General features: G+C 35.7%; 2 protein-coding genes across 4 annotated transcripts; one reads left to right on the forward strand and one right to left on the reverse strand.

The window, feature by feature from the left end:
* Window positions 1–383: 383 nt before the first annotated feature.
* LOC113645661 (achaete-scute homolog 4) lies at window positions 384–4,998 on the forward strand. Its single transcript, XM_047803722.1, has 2 exons — window positions 384–421; window positions 4,440–4,998. The coding sequence occupies exons 1-2, from the start codon at window positions 384–386 to the stop codon at window positions 4,996–4,998; spliced, it is 597 nt and encodes a 198-aa protein (XP_047659678.1).
* Window positions 4,999–7,283: 2,285 nt separating this feature from the next.
* Window positions 7,284–14,262, reverse strand: sapcd1 (suppressor APC domain containing 1). Of its 3 annotated transcripts, none has more exons than XM_027151234.2 (5): window positions 14,024–14,262; window positions 13,540–13,692; window positions 12,357–12,473; window positions 11,714–11,836; window positions 7,284–8,609 (listed from the first exon to the last, which is right to left on the reverse strand). In XM_027151234.2, the coding sequence occupies exons 1-4, from the start codon at window positions 14,108–14,110 to the stop codon at window positions 11,747–11,749; spliced, it is 447 nt and encodes a 148-aa protein (XP_027007035.1). In that variant the 5' UTR covers window positions 14,111–14,262; the 3' UTR covers window positions 7,284–8,609; window positions 11,714–11,746. The 3 variants fall into 3 exon arrangements, with proteins under 3 accessions (XP_027007035.1, XP_047659649.1, XP_027007034.1); XM_047803693.1 differs by having other exon boundaries at window positions 11,735–11,836; window positions 12,357–12,509; window positions 14,024–14,256; XM_027151233.2 differs by having other exon boundaries at window positions 12,357–12,509; window positions 14,024–14,256.
* Window positions 14,263–17,170: the final 2,908 nt, after the last annotated feature.

Here is a 17,170-nt window from a genome sequence, read left to right on the forward strand (position 1 = left end):
AGCAGTGTTTTTCCCACTGCTGTTGCAGTCATATTTGGGGTTTTTTTTCTGTTTTTTTTTTTATTTTATTTTATTTTTTATCACACTCCTTTAATTGCATTCTAACATGGACATATAATGAGTTTAGTGCATGTTTACATACTTTAATCTCAATGAACCTTTATGAAGATACTTCACCGAGAGAAAAATGCGTCTAAATACTTTATATAGAATCCTGGTTTTGATATGTATTTCTCATATTTCTAAAGTTCTGCTATAGTTCTTAAAAAACAACTCTTTCATTGCCCCACTAAGATAAATTATTCTTCTTATAAGTTAATCTCATGTCGTGTATAACAAGTTTTTGCTTAATGACAGTTGTTTTATAGTATTTAACAGGACACATGAGGTTTATGCTCAATGAAGTTGTCATTAAGGGAAGGTACGAATTTAAAAATAATGTAAAATATATTTACATGCAGAACTATACTTACTATTGTGTGGTTGCTTCATAATCTGATGGTAAGCATCCCTTTAATCTCCTCATTGTTTATTTAAAGGATTTTTCTGAATAATATTATTTTCTAAATAACAGCTCATCAACATAATGAGTTCAATCTGACTTCCCAGTTTCTCTCCTTTACCCAATGAGAAATAAACAGATTAACACACACCTGCATGAGAAATCTAAATATGGCACAAGACTTTATTTAGAATGTTTCTATTAATAATGAATAACACTGATAAACGGTAAAGTAAATTCCTTATCATAATCTAGAAGCCTTGAATCTGAAGTGATGTGCTCCTGATTTCATTCGATGAAAGAAAGGTGTGTTCAGGGCTTAGCTGAAGAAACAGAAAGTAAAATAACAGAAGGCAGAAACAAACAGGAACACGATATAAACAGATGACACCTGCCACATTCAAATTTACTCTGGCTTATTTAGTCAGTAATTTCTGTGCTCCGTTTAATGTTCATGTGGAAGACATATTTGTTTGCACAGTTATTAAGACCTTTTTTTAAACATTTAAGTTATACTAAAGTCATTAGTTACATTTCTCGTATTGTGTCCACGAGAACCAATGTGTGTAAGTATTGCTGATATTATGCTTTATTACAATCTTGGAATGATGCTGAAGATATACTGGAGTCTCTGGCTTGTAACATTGCCTGTGCCGTTTTAAGTGTATTTCATCCTTCACCTGTAAAAAAAAAAAAAACAATTAACTGGAGCCAGCAGATTAAGATATGGATGTTAATCATATCTTCATAATCATACATAATGTTGTTGGTTCAACATGAACATAATCATTGTGTTTACAAGATAGTTATCTTGTAGCCTCAAAACCTATTAAATTGCGGTCTTACTTTTGGTCTTAAGTCAGTGACTCTGTACTTTTTTAGTATGTTTCTTGTCTGTTTTCTTTAGTATGCAGAGCATCAGTGCAGTTTTTTTTTGCACTTTGCTGATGGTCATAAATCAGAGATGGGAATAAAATATGAGATATGAAATGAATTGCTCTTCCAGAAATTAGAATCCATAGGTAATAGAAAAGATGGAAAGGCCTTGGTACCTCCAACACAGAGATTTACTGCAATGGACATTTGGGAACATGAAGGGGACAGTAAAGCAGATGATGCCTATCAGTTAGTGGTGGAGGAAATAGGCTGAATAAATCTTTGCCTTCTTTAAAATCTAAAAGTAATTTGAGGTAAATTGTCTTTGTGTGATGCCAACATGCAAAACTGTTTAATACCAGCATGAATAAATTAATAACATGTCAATATATGCCCAGTGGCTCTGCTGGTTCACCACCACAATAAGAGTAAATATGTAGTAATACAGAAGATCTATATCATTATGTTTATGTTGCCATGGACAAGTCACTGTAGGCACTCCAGAACTCCTACTGGATATTTTCTTACTTAAATTCTTTTAAGTAAGGAAATCTTAAGTACAGAAATGACAGTAAGGATAAATGTGTATAGTGTATTATAAGAAGGTTGTATAATATTCAAAGACATCTAGTGATGTTAAAATCTGTTTGAGATTTAGCTGTTTCCCATATAAACTTTTTAAATCTCATCCTAGTGAAATTCATGGAGTCAGGTCATTAAGAACAACCATGCTGCACTCTGTACAGTGGTTGGGTGATATATGCTCTTGGCAAGAACTAAAATGTACAATCTTGTGGTTTCTGGAGGACTAAATCTTGATGTAGATCAATAAAGAAGACTGAGGCATTTACACATTTATCTTCTACTTAAATGGAAAAGACATCCCAGGTCCTCACATTGAGTCTTTAAATCTCCTCGGCAATGCTAGTGCTAAGTAGGAAAGTTTAAAAGTTAGGTCATTGAGGAGCCAAGCAAGCAAAAGTGCAGACAGAGAAAATTGCACTTGTCTTCACATAGCCACTTAGAGAAAGTATGTTTAATCACAAAAAGTTCACCAAAAGACATGCAGGCAAGGCTTTTAGTGACTCTCTACTGACTAACAGTAGTTGCCTTCGTTTTATATATTCAGTGTTACCAAAAAATGGAAAAAGACAGACAAGACAAGACAAATGACAGTGCAGACAAAAAATTACAAGACAATACAAAAAAGATAATACACAAATGTGTCAGTATGAACAGCATTCAGGACCCTATTTTCTTTATCGGTATGCAAACTCAAACAAGATCATGGAGTTGGTGCTGCTGATATGCTGATGCAGAGTTGCATAATTGTGAAAAAAGGGTTTGGTTATAATGAATAAATTATAGGTGTGGCACACAACAGATCCGGGGGTCAGTCAGTAAAAGAAAATAGTTTTCTATTTGAAAAAAAAGCTTTCTAGCTTGTTCATTGCTTTCTGCTTTGCTCTGCTCACAGCTACACCCACATCACTGCTCAGAAAAAGACATCAAGAAGAGAGAAATGTTATTAATATACGGGGAATATAGGGGGGCTCAGATATGCCACACTCCACCTTCCTGCTGCTTGACTCCTACTAAACCATAGCGCCACCTTCTCCACTGTGCTGCTGCTATACACAAGCAAATAGGCTCCTCTCGTTTGCTTTAAAAAACAATTTAAGCACACTGCTGGTTCATAGAGAGATGTCTGTAATCATGTCTACATACTTTTTTCAGGTTTCAGGTTACAGATTTCATATTGATAGTATTGTGGTAGAGATATCTACCAGATCTGCCTTTTGTGGGTGTGCACTTAATTATGTGAGCTTGTTATTTAATTGGGTTTGACTTATCTTATTTGACTTATTCTTGTTTACGTTATATGGCATAGGTTTTAGATTTAGAGTGTTTTAGCTCTTATTTCTTATATTAATTGATCACATTTATAATTTGTTACTAGTTGAATGAAAAAGCTTATTTATATTTAGCGTGGTGACAAATACTGTACATTGAAAAAAAATGCTTTTGAAGACTCAACGTACTATTATTTTGTCATAAAATACCATTAATGTACATACATAATAAAAAGTCTCAAAAAAACAAAACATCATCTTGCGTGCACTCAAAATAGAGTCGTTTTTCAACATTTTCTCAAAGAAATATAGTATAGTAAGTGGTGAGCACTTCTGTTTGTACAAGTATTTTTGTATTGATTTATTTGTTTGGTACTTCTGACATGAAAACTCTTTTCAAATAAAAAAAAATCTAATTAAAATCATGATCACACACAATTCACATCTATGTAACCAATGTGATTTAGGAACCAAATGTTACTTATGTATTGGAGACATAAGTACATGTCATATGTACATATGTCATATGTACATGTCATATGTACATATGACCTGTAAGTACAGGTCATATGTACAGTATATGTACAGTATATGAGGTAGAAATTCGTCTTTGCCAACAGATGGTGCTATTTTTCTTAGGTTTTATCTTACAGAACTCCCAGTTCTAGATTCACCAGTTTGCCAAAGGCAACAAATTTCTCTCTCTGCATAGGGCACAGTGTGGCTTCTCTCAAAATGCCCCCTGGCATTTTTTTTTTGTTCATCTGTATCAGAAATGCCTCTGTGTGTGCTTGAAAATAGAACATTCAGGAGAAGTGTGACGTTTCAGGAGATTTATGCAAGTAAGCCTGCAGAAATGAGATGGACTCCTCCCACTGTAGTGCAGGTATTTCTCTTATCAAGTCATCATATCATCTGTACCCAGACATGAGCAGGTTACGCCATAAAGATGTGTCTTATTGTTAAGACCACACCCACTGCTACATAGTATCCCGTCATGTAAAATTCCAGAAGAGCGGAACAACTTGTTAGCTTGGAGACTAAGGAGTCTGGAGATCATGTATCTATGATTTACATCAAATCCAAGAACAACTGCAAGAATTGGATAGCAGATTGTTGCAAAGTAAGATCAACTTTTCTTGTCAGTGGTGATGGTGTGATTTAATTAGCTTTTGGTGAAATTTGTGAAAGTATCTTTATTTCAAAAGGTATAATATTTCTCTTAGCAGACAAATGGCTGCTGACCATTTGCAAGAGATTGCAGAGCAAGGGTCCTATGTGCAGCCTTTATCTTTTGGCCTGTGCATGCACCAGCATGCTCCGTTCAGAGATGCTCTAAGCCTCCACTTTGAGCAAACTTACTTAGAGCCGGTCTACAGCCACAGATACAGTGGGTGCTTCTCCTACATGCACTTCCCGACACACCTGAGCATGTACGACTACTCCTTTGAACCTGCATTCATCCGTAAACGCAACGAGCGCGAAAGGCAGAGAGTCCGTTGTGTGAACGAGGGCTATGCACGGCTCAGAGAGCACCTGCCTCAAGAGTTTGAGGATAAAAGGCTGAGTAAGGTGGAGACGTTACGTGCAGCCATCAGTTACATCAAACATCTGCAGAATCTCCTGGAGCTCCGGCTGCCAGATGCCATGATGGAGCTGTCACCTGGGAGCACGAGAGGAAGTGAAGCTGTGAGGCAGCTCACAGAGTGTAACAGTGATGGAGAGTCTAAACACAGCCTGAGTGACAACGGGGAACCATGCTACTGAACAGACTCCATCATACAGTGAGCACAAATAGCAGCATGGTCCATATGAAGCCCGTGATGATAGACTATTCTTTTGTTACAGCACACGAATAAAAATTTGTGGGGCATAATGGCTCTTATAATATATTTTCCTGATAATGTTATGCAGTTACTGTGGATTGTATCAAAATAAGAATAATATGAAAATCCAATTTTTAATTATTTTGTTCTTTCTTAACATGCACTTTGTTGTAGCATTAGTGCCATGTAAGTAAATCTGGGGGGGAAACTGAAGTAAATAAAATGACCAAGACTGATATGCACTTTGTGGGTCACATTCACAATACAGGAAAATAATTAAACAATGGGATTCAAACCAGAGTTAAACTTATTTACAGTCAATTTTCTGTAAGTTCCATTTCATTTTAATTTTTCTTTCTTTGTAGTAAAGCATGTATCCACAATCATTTACATTTACGTTTACAGCATTTGGCAGATGCCCTTATCCAGAGTGATATATAAAAGTGCTTAAGTCTCTATCATTGCATACGTTAACTATGGTTCACTAGGTTACAGCCTTAAGATACCATGAGTCTAAAACACTGTTCAAAAGTTTTGTTTTTTATTTTTGTTTGTTTTTTTTGGTTTGTTTGTTTTTAAAATACACACATACAGTATGACTAACAGGGGAGAAAGTGCTAGTTCACAATCAAGAACACACAAACTCATGAGTGTCAAACTTTTCATTGCTTATCAGTTATGAAAAAAGTCAGGGTAGTTTTTGCTGCTGTTGTTTCAATCAACGTTAATGAGAATGTTTATAATTAACTAAACTAGGTGGATGTAGGCAAGAATGTATGACAAGGTCAGGCTGTTTCACTAAACTGAAGGCACAGGGTATGAAATTCTGTTAGATCAGGTTATAGGTCTGATACCCCAAAAGAGAGAACACAAGAACCTGATGACCAGGTCATCGCTAGACCAATTTAACTGAGGCATGTGTCCCAATAATTATCTGCTGTACCCAAATAAAATAAAATCTCTATTTGAGTTTTAATATGTTCCAAATTTGTCAAAGCAGCACTACCTTCACTTACATTACCTCTCTGAAAACAAGCTCTGAGTCAGTCTCATTGTGGTGCAATTATCATAGCGACCACTCAGGTGAACTAGAGCACTCCGCATGCACCCAGCTACCTGCAATCAGTGCATCGGCATGGAAATAACAAGGCAAACTATTTTTATTCATACTTTATTACTGAATCCTGTAGAAAGTTCTTTCAACCAAGCAGAGGTAGAAAAACAAAGAGCCAAGATTAGCATGAGAAAGGTAAGCTGTCAGGTTCATTAAGCAAGTTATCAAACATTCACAAGTTTGCTCACAATTTTGTAGGTCTGTGGCTGGTTGCAAAATATGACTAGGTTTTGCCTTTAACTTTGACACTCCTTACTGTACTTGAGACAAGAAACAGATATGGGAGTTAAGGAAACGTTTTCCTTACCCCATATTAGGTAAATGTATTCTTAATGATAATTATTAAAGCTAACTGAAGGAGCAATTAGCATGTAATAAACTTGCATGTTGTAGTACTGTGTAGTTGTGAACATTCAGTGTGCTGAGACGGCTCCACATGTTTTTGAAGTGCACAATGGGGCAAGATAAGCTTCACCATCTAGCTGTTTTATCAGTTGAGAAGGAGGAGTGTTGTAAATTGAGCCGCCGTAAATTGATTGACTGTTTAGAGAGAGTAAAATAACGACGGTACAATTCAACACTCCAAGCGTTGGACTTGAGAGGCACTCGGCCTACAGAAGAATACTTTTGTTTACTGTTTTACTATATAGATTCATTTGACATTGTTGACTCAAATAAATGTTAGCTTGTGTCCCAGTAAACGCTTATGCCTAGCAATGCCCTTGTAATCTCCATAATAATAATAATAATAATAATAATAATAATAATGACTTTATTCTTACAAATTTGAGAGCACCATGATTCATGTTAGCTGTGTCAGGTTATCAGTTGTATCTAATTCTAGCTAAGCTCCTCTACTGTGATGAACACCATGTTCATTTTACTTCAAAGTGATAAAACAGCCATGACAGCATTAATGTATTAATGAGAAATGTATCAGAGGGGAAAAAGTGTTTCATCTCATATTTCTATTAACTTAAGGCTATGACTTTTGAATTTTCATATTCCTACTGGTTATCTGTTCATCACACCTCTATTCAACGCCACATGCGGTTCTTACTGGGATATGATTTAACACCAGAGGAAAAAACAGTTTTGCTCACCATAATACATTCTTGTAAGCGCGACCACAATGGCAGTCTGCTACATCAGGTGCATTTTATTCATTTGAACACCTTACATTCATTGGTGCATTCATATTCCTTGATCTCTTAAATACAAATCAGACGCATTAATTTCAGTGTAATTCAAGGGTTAATTATGGACATACAATTGAAAATCATTAAAACATAATGTAGCAAAGTACTGCAGAGCATTTTGTTCTCACATGTGTGCTTTAATAATTATATTTATCATTGATTTTCCAGTGTGATATTTTGAATTGTTATTGTATAGCAAATAGCTGCCAGAGCCCCAATGAGATCAGGTTATTACAGCTAATGTTAAATTAAATTGCAGTAATTCATTACAATAAAGTTAGAATAATTAAGTCATAAACATCTCGTTAACCAAGTGATTAATATCTAGTCTACTTATTAGTATTTAAAATGTCAGTGGTGTGTATGTGTATAATATATGTTCATCGTAAAGCTTTGTGTAAATACAGTTTGTATTATAATAGACATGGACTGAAGATTCAAGAATTCCATCAACCAGATAAAGCTAATTAGTTAATAATTCCTGTAGGCAATGGATATTATTAAATATTTTCTCACACTTGGACATGGTCTTTAATATCAATATAATATGTAGCAAAATTTATCAGTATTTGATTAAAAGAGAGATTTAACTTTGTGTGTCTGCATCGTTTTGATATGGCTGTATCACAATCACCTTCTCATTTCCACTTCCCTCTAAGTGCTCATCACAAAAAGTTCAGTAATAGCTGTTGGTATACTTATTAAGTAAGCATCTCTTCTGAGCAGAGGAAGTGGGGGAATAAACTAATGCAAGCCACAAAAATGCACACACACCCCCACACACACATCCTCCTTAACTCCACTACCTGTTTATCCTTCACGCTTTAGCAGACCTGCATGGATGTGGTTTGCATTTCCTATTGCAAATCTATCGCCCTATCCACTAAAGCCCCAAGTTGACTGGGAATTATGGGAGGGAGGGAAGTTGCACCAGCAGAGTTCAGCGCCATTGAACCATTACGGGACGGAAGAATGATCTTAACTCTCACAGAAGTGTGACAGATCCAACAAAAGCTGTTTACTGCATCCTTGTGAATAAGAGGCTGTAATTAATGGTGTTGCTGGTACTCTGGCCTTGACGGTTCAGCGGCAGGCCTGCAGGGACTTACGCACATTAAAGTATGCATTAGGATGGCAATATGCTTCAGAACAAGATCGTTATCGGCTAGAAAATCCTTCTGAATTCCTCAGTAGGGTTCTGCGGTTTCTTTTTGCAGTTTGAAGCAATGAAGCCGCACACTGCAAATACAAATAACATCAACAAGCATTAATCAGCAACTGTTGTCTGTGTCTTTCTTTGGAAAGTTTAAGTCATGCTGAAAATGCATTGAAAGGACAATCAAAAAAGGAACTTTTCTAATATTAAACAGTTCAGGAGCCAGCAATGATTATGCTGGGTACATCGCTGGAATTAATCACAAAGGCTGGAAAAAATAATTATAAATTAAACAAAAATAATATTTTAAATAATTAATAATAGTAGATGTCATTAAATTCAATTGTGTAACTGATGTCTTCCATATGAGATTACAGGAAATAATTATGCATTACATTTGCAAACACAATGTCATAATCAACTATGCAAATGTCTGCAGGGTATCAATTATGATCAGCTTACACCATAGAAGAGCAACTAAAGGATCTGCATTGGGTTATAATTAGGTATATAAGAATTTGAGGTAAAAACAGTTACCCAAACATCACATATTAATAATCACAATTCACGTGTTAAATTTGGAGATTTGTTTTTTAAGCATATTAGGTTTCACAACACAAACACATAGACTTACATTTACATGTATTTCATGTATTTCATGCGTCATTTGTTTATTTCCACATAAGATTTTATTTATACATTATTCGTTTATTTTTGCACATTTGCAATTTCAGGGCATAAAATATTAAAATGCATTTTCACATGTTTTATTTTTACATGTAATCATGTATCATTTACCCAGTTATCTGTGGTTTTTGTTTTGTTTTTTTGCTAAGGACTTGAAAATACATTGAATAAATTGACTGTTTATTCTGATGCTTTCTTGTTCAGTTATTTGTCATGAAGTACATTATGAATTATTCAGAAACTGTCAGGAAACTAATAGGAAATATGTTGTGTAATGCGAGTAAGGAATGTAATTCTAAGACCCTAGGATAGCATTAGCTCCTGGTATATTAAAACCTTAACATGAGTGATTTTAGTCTATAGCTGGAAGATGCAATTTAAATGACTGAAACTTATACAAAATTGAATGCCTGGGAACGAGTTACCAGGGAAGGGCAAATGAAGCTTTCAGTTCCCATCTCACCAACATTAGATGGTAAAGACCATCAGATATACCTACCTCCAATAAATAAATGTCATATCAGTGTTCACAATGCTCTTCTTGTGTCTAAACTACATGGTGAGGTGGATCCGTTGTTGCAACCTGTAGCCACATGCTCTGTTCAAAGCGCACTTGTGTTTAGTCTCAGCACACCTTTGCAAGTGTGTTTATGCTTTTGATGGATAGAAGACTGTGTGTGTGTAAGATTTGAAGATAGTTCTTATCAACTGCACTGAGATCAATGGGGGACCACCAGGGTAGGAACTGTAACATGTACTGACACGATTTTCTTCGTCAGCAAACGCAAATGAGACATAAGCAGCACAGGAGCAACCCAAAGTACTGTTGCCAGTAATACATGACATTTAAATCTTAGAATGAATAACACACATTAGAAGAACTTTCATCTTAATTTGTTTGTCACTGGCAGACAAAACAAAAAAGTACAGATTTTTTGAAATATACCAAATTTCTTTCACTCCATTATTTTAGCCCTATAGTTTTGTTATGATACTTTAGTTTTCATAAATGTTCAGTGAACTGCGAAACACTGTGTAATGGAATAAAAAAATGATAAAAAGGGTTTTCCTGTAAGTTTGAATTAATCTAAACATTCTTCTCAGACCTCTCAAATCTATAAGATGACTGTGTTTCACACAACTGTGTGAAAACATTTCTTACTTTGAGATTGTTTCGCATAGAAATCATTATCATATTGTAAAATAAACAAACCAGCCCATCTGGAAGCATCAGCCATGCCCTAGTTGTTGCCCATTCTGATGCTTGAAGCTTTTGCACCGTACCTGCATTTAATTATTCATCACACTGCTGTCACATTACTGACTTATCGTTATTAATCTGAATAAATTTGTTGGTGATACGTAAGCTTTTTTCTCTATGTTATCAAAATGTTCTCTTTAGATTTTTGAAGATGGAAGCTGTCTGTGCACAGGTAGGAGTGTAAATGATAATAATTTCAGTTTAGTAATACATATACTTTTAGTAATAACTTTAGTTTAATATTAAATAAATAAATAGATAGATAGATAGATAGATAGATAGATAGATAGATAGATAGATAGATAGATAGATAGATAGATAGATAGATAGATAGATAGATAGATAGATAGATAGATAGATAAATAAGATTGTTTAGCATCATATTAAATTCTTAATATGAATATTTTTGCACTTATAGTCTTTTTAGTCTGTACATTCTATTCTTTTCTGTAAATAAATAACTTTATTAAACTGTAGAACAGGGCAGCTATAGAACAGACCAATAAATGTTATAAGTGATGAGAAATAAATAGTAACATTTTTTCATATGTGATATTGTAGTAAAGTTAATGGATGTACTTGCAGCAGAATTGGAAACTGAAATAAAATTTTTAACTTTATAAAATATAATTACAGCACATTACATGCATGGGTTGAAAGTGCTGTGGCTTCTTTTCTTTTATATACTCTGGTGCACTCTAGTGTGAAGCTGAAGGGTTGCAGTGCAGAAGCTTATGAGTTTTATACAACACTTGTTTTCCCTTCACTACTTAAATAAATATACATTTCAGAGATTATACTGACTGTAGGCAGCCGAGACAGAGGAGAAAATTATTTAAATTGACCAAACGTTAATTTGTCTATGTTTTTAGGGAACAGTCATGCTTGGGTATATCAGCAGTTGTTTTGTTGGTTTATTGTTGCTTGTTTGTTTGTGATTTTTGTGTTATAATTCAGTTGGCCTCATTTCATTTTAATCTCCTGTCACTATGACCCAGATATGGCCTGTGAAATATTTCATATGAATTGGGCTTTGTCCTTTTTTCATGTTTAAATATTTTATGGTATAAATATGCCAAGCATATAACGTTATATTATGTCAAAAAATATATAATTAAAAAAAGAAATCGTAAGGTTCCTATATAAGTTTTTTTTTAAAAATGGGTCATTTTTTCTCAAGGAAAGGTCAAATAGTTGATTTAATAAAGTCTGAACAACCATTAAAAATTTACAACTTACACAACTTGCATGTGTGTGTACATGCATGTGGTCTCAGACGTAGTGTATTCCATCCTGTTGTTGAATGAGCATCTCTTTCTGAAACTCCAACATAGAAATCCTGTCATTCTTTTGACTTACTTCCTGTATAGTAAAGAACAGCAGACAGCGTCAGATCCTTCTTAACACCTGTCTTTTGTTATAGTATTTTTAAATGCCAACATGCATTATTCCTTACTAAGTATATGTTTTCAAAATTTCTTCAATCTGTTCATACACACAGGCTGTCACATCAGTTATTTTAACTGGAATTGAATTGTTAAATAAATAAATAAATAAATAAATAAATAAATAAATAAATAAATAAATAAATAGGCAACATTGGTTTCATGAAACTCAATAAACATGATGCCCTAGATCTGTGGTAAATTAAAGTGAACTGAATCAATGTTTTCCAATGCTGTCCTCTAGGACCCTCAGTGAGGCTATATTTTTTATCACACAGTTACAGTGTCAGATTCTTTAAATGAATCAGAGTTGACTGGGCAGAATTGACCACCTAATTCTTTAATTCTAGCTAGCACTAAACTCTACACAATACACAAGTGCAATATATTTTGTTCCAGATGTGAGCCCGGTGCTCTGCTGTGTGTGTATCTCTCACCTGGGTGAGTATAGCATTTGACCAGCGCAGACACCAGTCTGAGCCGTCCTTCTCATCTGGTGCTGCACTACACACATATGCATTGTTCAGCAAACTGCCCAGACTTCCGTTCACACGCTGCATAGAGGAGCGCAATGCACATGACCAGCCGTCCTACACACACACACACACCCAGGGACTCACTTTAAATTGGGTCACTGAGAGAATTTTATTACATGTAATGATCCTGTTAACAGGCCAAACTCTTTTCCCATTACAATTAGGCCTTCAAATGAAAATTATTATTTTTTTGCTTGCCATTACTAGAGCTACAATACTTTTTGATCACTGGATTAATTCAAATGGTTCACAGTTCAACCAAAATCAGCAGGAGTTATTAAGCTTTTGAAATAATTTAAAATAATTTATAGAATGTTTTTTCTCTGCAGTTATGAGAGTCCTGTATTTGTAATTCAGTCAGTACTGTGTCAGGGGTTTTGGCTTAGAATTGCAGAAAAAAAATTAATCCATGTGTCATAGGCAAGTATTTGTGCATAAAAGGACTATATGGTGACCAATCAAAAGAGAGAGCAAAATTAGTAATTGTGCATCCAACCCCGGTCCAATGACCAGTAATTCATTTCTCCATCTTAGAAAACCATTACCAGTGTTTATTCTATTTTTGCTCTGTGTCATGTTATAAGTCTTTGACATGGTGAGTTTTTTCTAGGTACTCATCTAATTTGTACAAGTAGGAAAATGTTAAAGATACTAATTACAATTGCCCCTTAAATCCAATTTAAAAATTGTGGACCTCACTTTGGTCACTGATGTCTTGCAAGAGCTGTGATCCCTTGTTTTGGGGACACCACAGCAAATCATCTGGTCCACATATTTGATTTGGCACTGGTTTTACTGAGTACCCTTCCTGACGCAATTTATCCTGGGCTTGGGCCCAGCACCAAGAATTAACCCCTCAGTGAATGGGTTGGCTCCCTGCCAGAAATCAAAACCAGGCCATAGCAAAGAGAGCATCTCTTCCACTGGACCACCAGGGGACAATAAGTGTAACCTATGGTACCTAATTAAAGCACACTACAACAGAAAAGTATATTGATTTATGTATGCATCCAAATATGTCCTTAATTCCTGTACACTTTACGGCTTATAATCACATACTGAGGGATGAGAGAGATTTACGCACTTCTTGTTTGTCATGTTCTCTTGTGCCAATCCTTGCATTTCTCTGGGAGTTTAGATTGAGCTGATGTTGATACCAGAACCGAGCCCGTTCCAGGACCTGCAGTCCAATCCATAGACTGTCCTTCTCTCTTTCTAGAGCATGCAGTTTCTTCAGCTGTTAGAGATACACTGATAACTATCATCCATTACAACAACATTCAAGACATATGGGCTGAGAAGAATGGTTATATTATAAGTGTTACATGGTAGAAAAGTCAGCATCTGTGCTAATAAAAGTTGGTTTGGAAGACAAATTGGGTTTTTTCAGCAGACACTTGAAGAGCATGTGAGCAGGTGTACTGATGCCAGTGTATGTAAATTAGATGAGCAGACTACTATTTGTATAAAAGAGCTTCCCACACATGCTATATGTAGTTAGATCTGTAACTTTCTGTCTTATATATCATACCCTTGATTTTTACAGACACAAACACAGACAGCCTCACCCATTGGAAGAATCGCAGGGCATCCGAGCTGTACAGGCTGTTCTGCAGAGGGAAGATAACCACTGTGTAGGAGCCATTACATGCCATAAGCGCATACACACAGGGACGCCACGTCCACACTGCTCTCACGTTACACACCAGAGAAAGCACAGTGACACACAGAATAGACCAGAGAGAGCACAAGAAATCCTGTGACAGCACAATCGACACAGCAGGCAATGTTTCGCTCGGAGCGAAGGGGAGGGACAGAGTTTGGGAGTGTATGAGACAGGAGAAACAGCAACCTGGAGCAAAGCCAGTGAAGAATTCCACAGTCCAGTGTGACTGCTGCTTTATTAACCCAGAGACAGCAGATTGAACTTTAATGGGGACAAATGCAGTAGTGAGTACTGTACTGTAAGTAAGAAGTGAGATTTAGAGCAGATTATGTACTGTAGGGACAGGAGAGAGAAGTGATGCGAAAGACAGTGTCCCAAAAATACTAGCTGTTTCCATGTGCCAACCATATGGTGTAGGGGGAACAGACAAATCTCTCTCTCTCTCTCTCTCTCTCTCTCTCTCTCTCTCTCTCTCTCTCTCTCTCTCTCTCTCTCTCTCTCTCTCTCTCTCTCTCTCTCTATTTCACTTACTTAGTCTCTGTCCTAACATGTTTTGGAATGTGACTAAACCTGGACTGGAATAATAAAACTCAAACTGACGGAAGAGGTGTGTCTTCCATTAAGTTTGGAGACAAACAGATACAAAAACATGTTATTTGTTAGACCGCAGGGTGTACAGTGCCATGGAAAAAGTACTTTAATATTTTTGCATATTTGTCAGACTAAATGGTTTCATATGCTCCTGTCATACAAAATACACACTGAAATAGTCATCTTTAAACAATTTTAAGTAATCGTTTCATTTGATAAAGGAAAAATGTTATGCAATCCTATCCCTTATTCATCCCTGTGAAAAAGTAATTAACCCACTAAACATAACTGGTTGTATCAACTGTAGCCAAACATTCTCTGCAGAATTGATTCAATACTAGTACTTTTGTATGTAGGTAAAAAGACTAGTGGATAGGACTATTTTGGAGCTTTTATGATGAATGGTGTGCAAACAGTTATTCTATGTTATCACCTGGTGGCAGTAAAAAGTCTCAAATGCCTTAAAATAGAGCTGTAGGTTTACTTGTATGTTGTGTAATGTATAAATTATGAAACATTGATTGTATTTTATGTAATGCAGTAACTTATACAGTCACTTATATTTGAACTATTTGTATTTGAAAAAATATTCCCTTTATCATTTTCATATTTCTTTTGATTCATTTGACTGCTGAAGCTGTTGTCCACAAAGAGCTTACAGAGCATGCATGGTATCTAAAAATGACCAAAACATTAGCTGTAGCTTAGGACTGTGAAAGCCATCATATACATACAGAGAACACTGATCATCACAGTGACATTGCCAAGAACAGGGTGTCCATTTAAAAATGTAAGGAAAAGGAGGGGCTGCAAGAATAATTGCACTGATTGCTCTCTTCATGTGACAACAATATGTTAAGATCTGATGAGGCCATTTCCAAAAGATATGTTTGGTGCAAAATAATGCCAAATCACCATGGGTTTCTTCAGCCTGGGCTTTTATTTAGTGTGGAAGGGATCATGAATAGATGCACATACTTTATCTCAACATTTCAGTTGATTTCAGCTGTCTGCTAATAAGCTTATATATCTAAAGTAATTTCATCCTTTCCGCATGACAATGATCCAAAGCATATATCCAAATCAACTAAGGAAAAGTTTAACAAAAAGAAGATCAGTGTTTTTAAATGTGCTATTCAGAGGCCAGACCCGAATACAAAAAAGATTTTACTGTGCACTAAAAATCTATGGAGTGTCCTGAAGAAGGCTATGCACAGGAGATGCCCTTACAATTTAAAGTTTCTAGAATGTTTTTGCAAGAAACATGAAATACATGAAAAACATGAAATACTAGCCTCAGTAGTGCATCACTAGAAAAACACTTGCAATGTATTGAAATACATTCACTGCAGGATATGAGATAAGAGCAATCTATCACCATCTTTAGGGGCAGGATATGTACATCTCTGTATTCATTTAGTGTTTATATGAGTTCTGAGTTATATGAGGTGAGAAGAATAAAGAAAAGTGAGAAGAAAAGTATGATGACTCTATAACAGCAACAGTTATCGCAACTATTGTACTCTTTACTTCCTGACTTTATCGGGTGGTGAATGTGTGATATTTGGATGACTGTCACACTGGTAGTTAAGTCAGATAAAATAAAATGTCTTGTTTTATTGTCTTGAATGCATTACTTATCTTTGCCAGAAAAGTATTTAAATATTTTTATGACATTTCGCTGAAAAAAACTGACAAAACAGGTCTTTTAAGCAGAAATACACCATTGTACAAATCGGTGTTTTACCTCTGGCTACATGCATGCAAAGAGTTTTTGCATCTCTTTGTATCTCAGTGGGAAAACCTATAACAGAGTGTTTACCTTTTAGAAAGGGTTACATGAAGAACCCCTTTTAGAATAATAACAGATATTTAGCCAAAAAGCTACATTACATTTATGGCAATTGGCAGAAGTCCTTATCCAAGAGTGACTTGCATTTATCTGGTTTATACGAGTGAGCAGTTGAGGATTAAAAGCCTTGCTCAAGTGCCCAGCAGATACAGCTTGGTGGGCCTGTGATTTGAACCCACAACCTTCTGATCAGCAGTCCAATGTCTGTTGGAAATTGACATATGCTCTTAAGTTCAGATTTGCTGTTGTGCTACACTGTTCAGCGACAGAGCACTATGACACTTAATATGCTCAACCCCAGACCCCCCCACCCTAAATGTTTTTCTAATCTACAAAAAACTATTCAAATTATTCACTGAAAACAGAAATATTTCTTAATGATACATTATAAATTATGCACATTTTCCAGGGACAACAACATATGCCAATAACAGGTCTCTTGCAAATCCCATGCTCATGTACATACAACACTAAGTCTCTGCCTTATGTTTGTCAATGTCTTGCTCTTGAAACTGAAGCCCCTCTGACCTCAGACTCAGTGGGCCCCAGCATCCTGCACAACTTTTACAAACACTGAAAATTACCAAGAGAGTGAGATCATGTACA

Source organism: Tachysurus fulvidraco, chromosome 19 (assembly GCF_022655615.1).
Source record: "Tachysurus fulvidraco isolate hzauxx_2018 chromosome 19, HZAU_PFXX_2.0, whole genome shotgun sequence".
NCBI classification, from domain to species: Eukaryota; Metazoa; Chordata; class Actinopteri; order Siluriformes; family Bagridae; genus Tachysurus; species Tachysurus fulvidraco.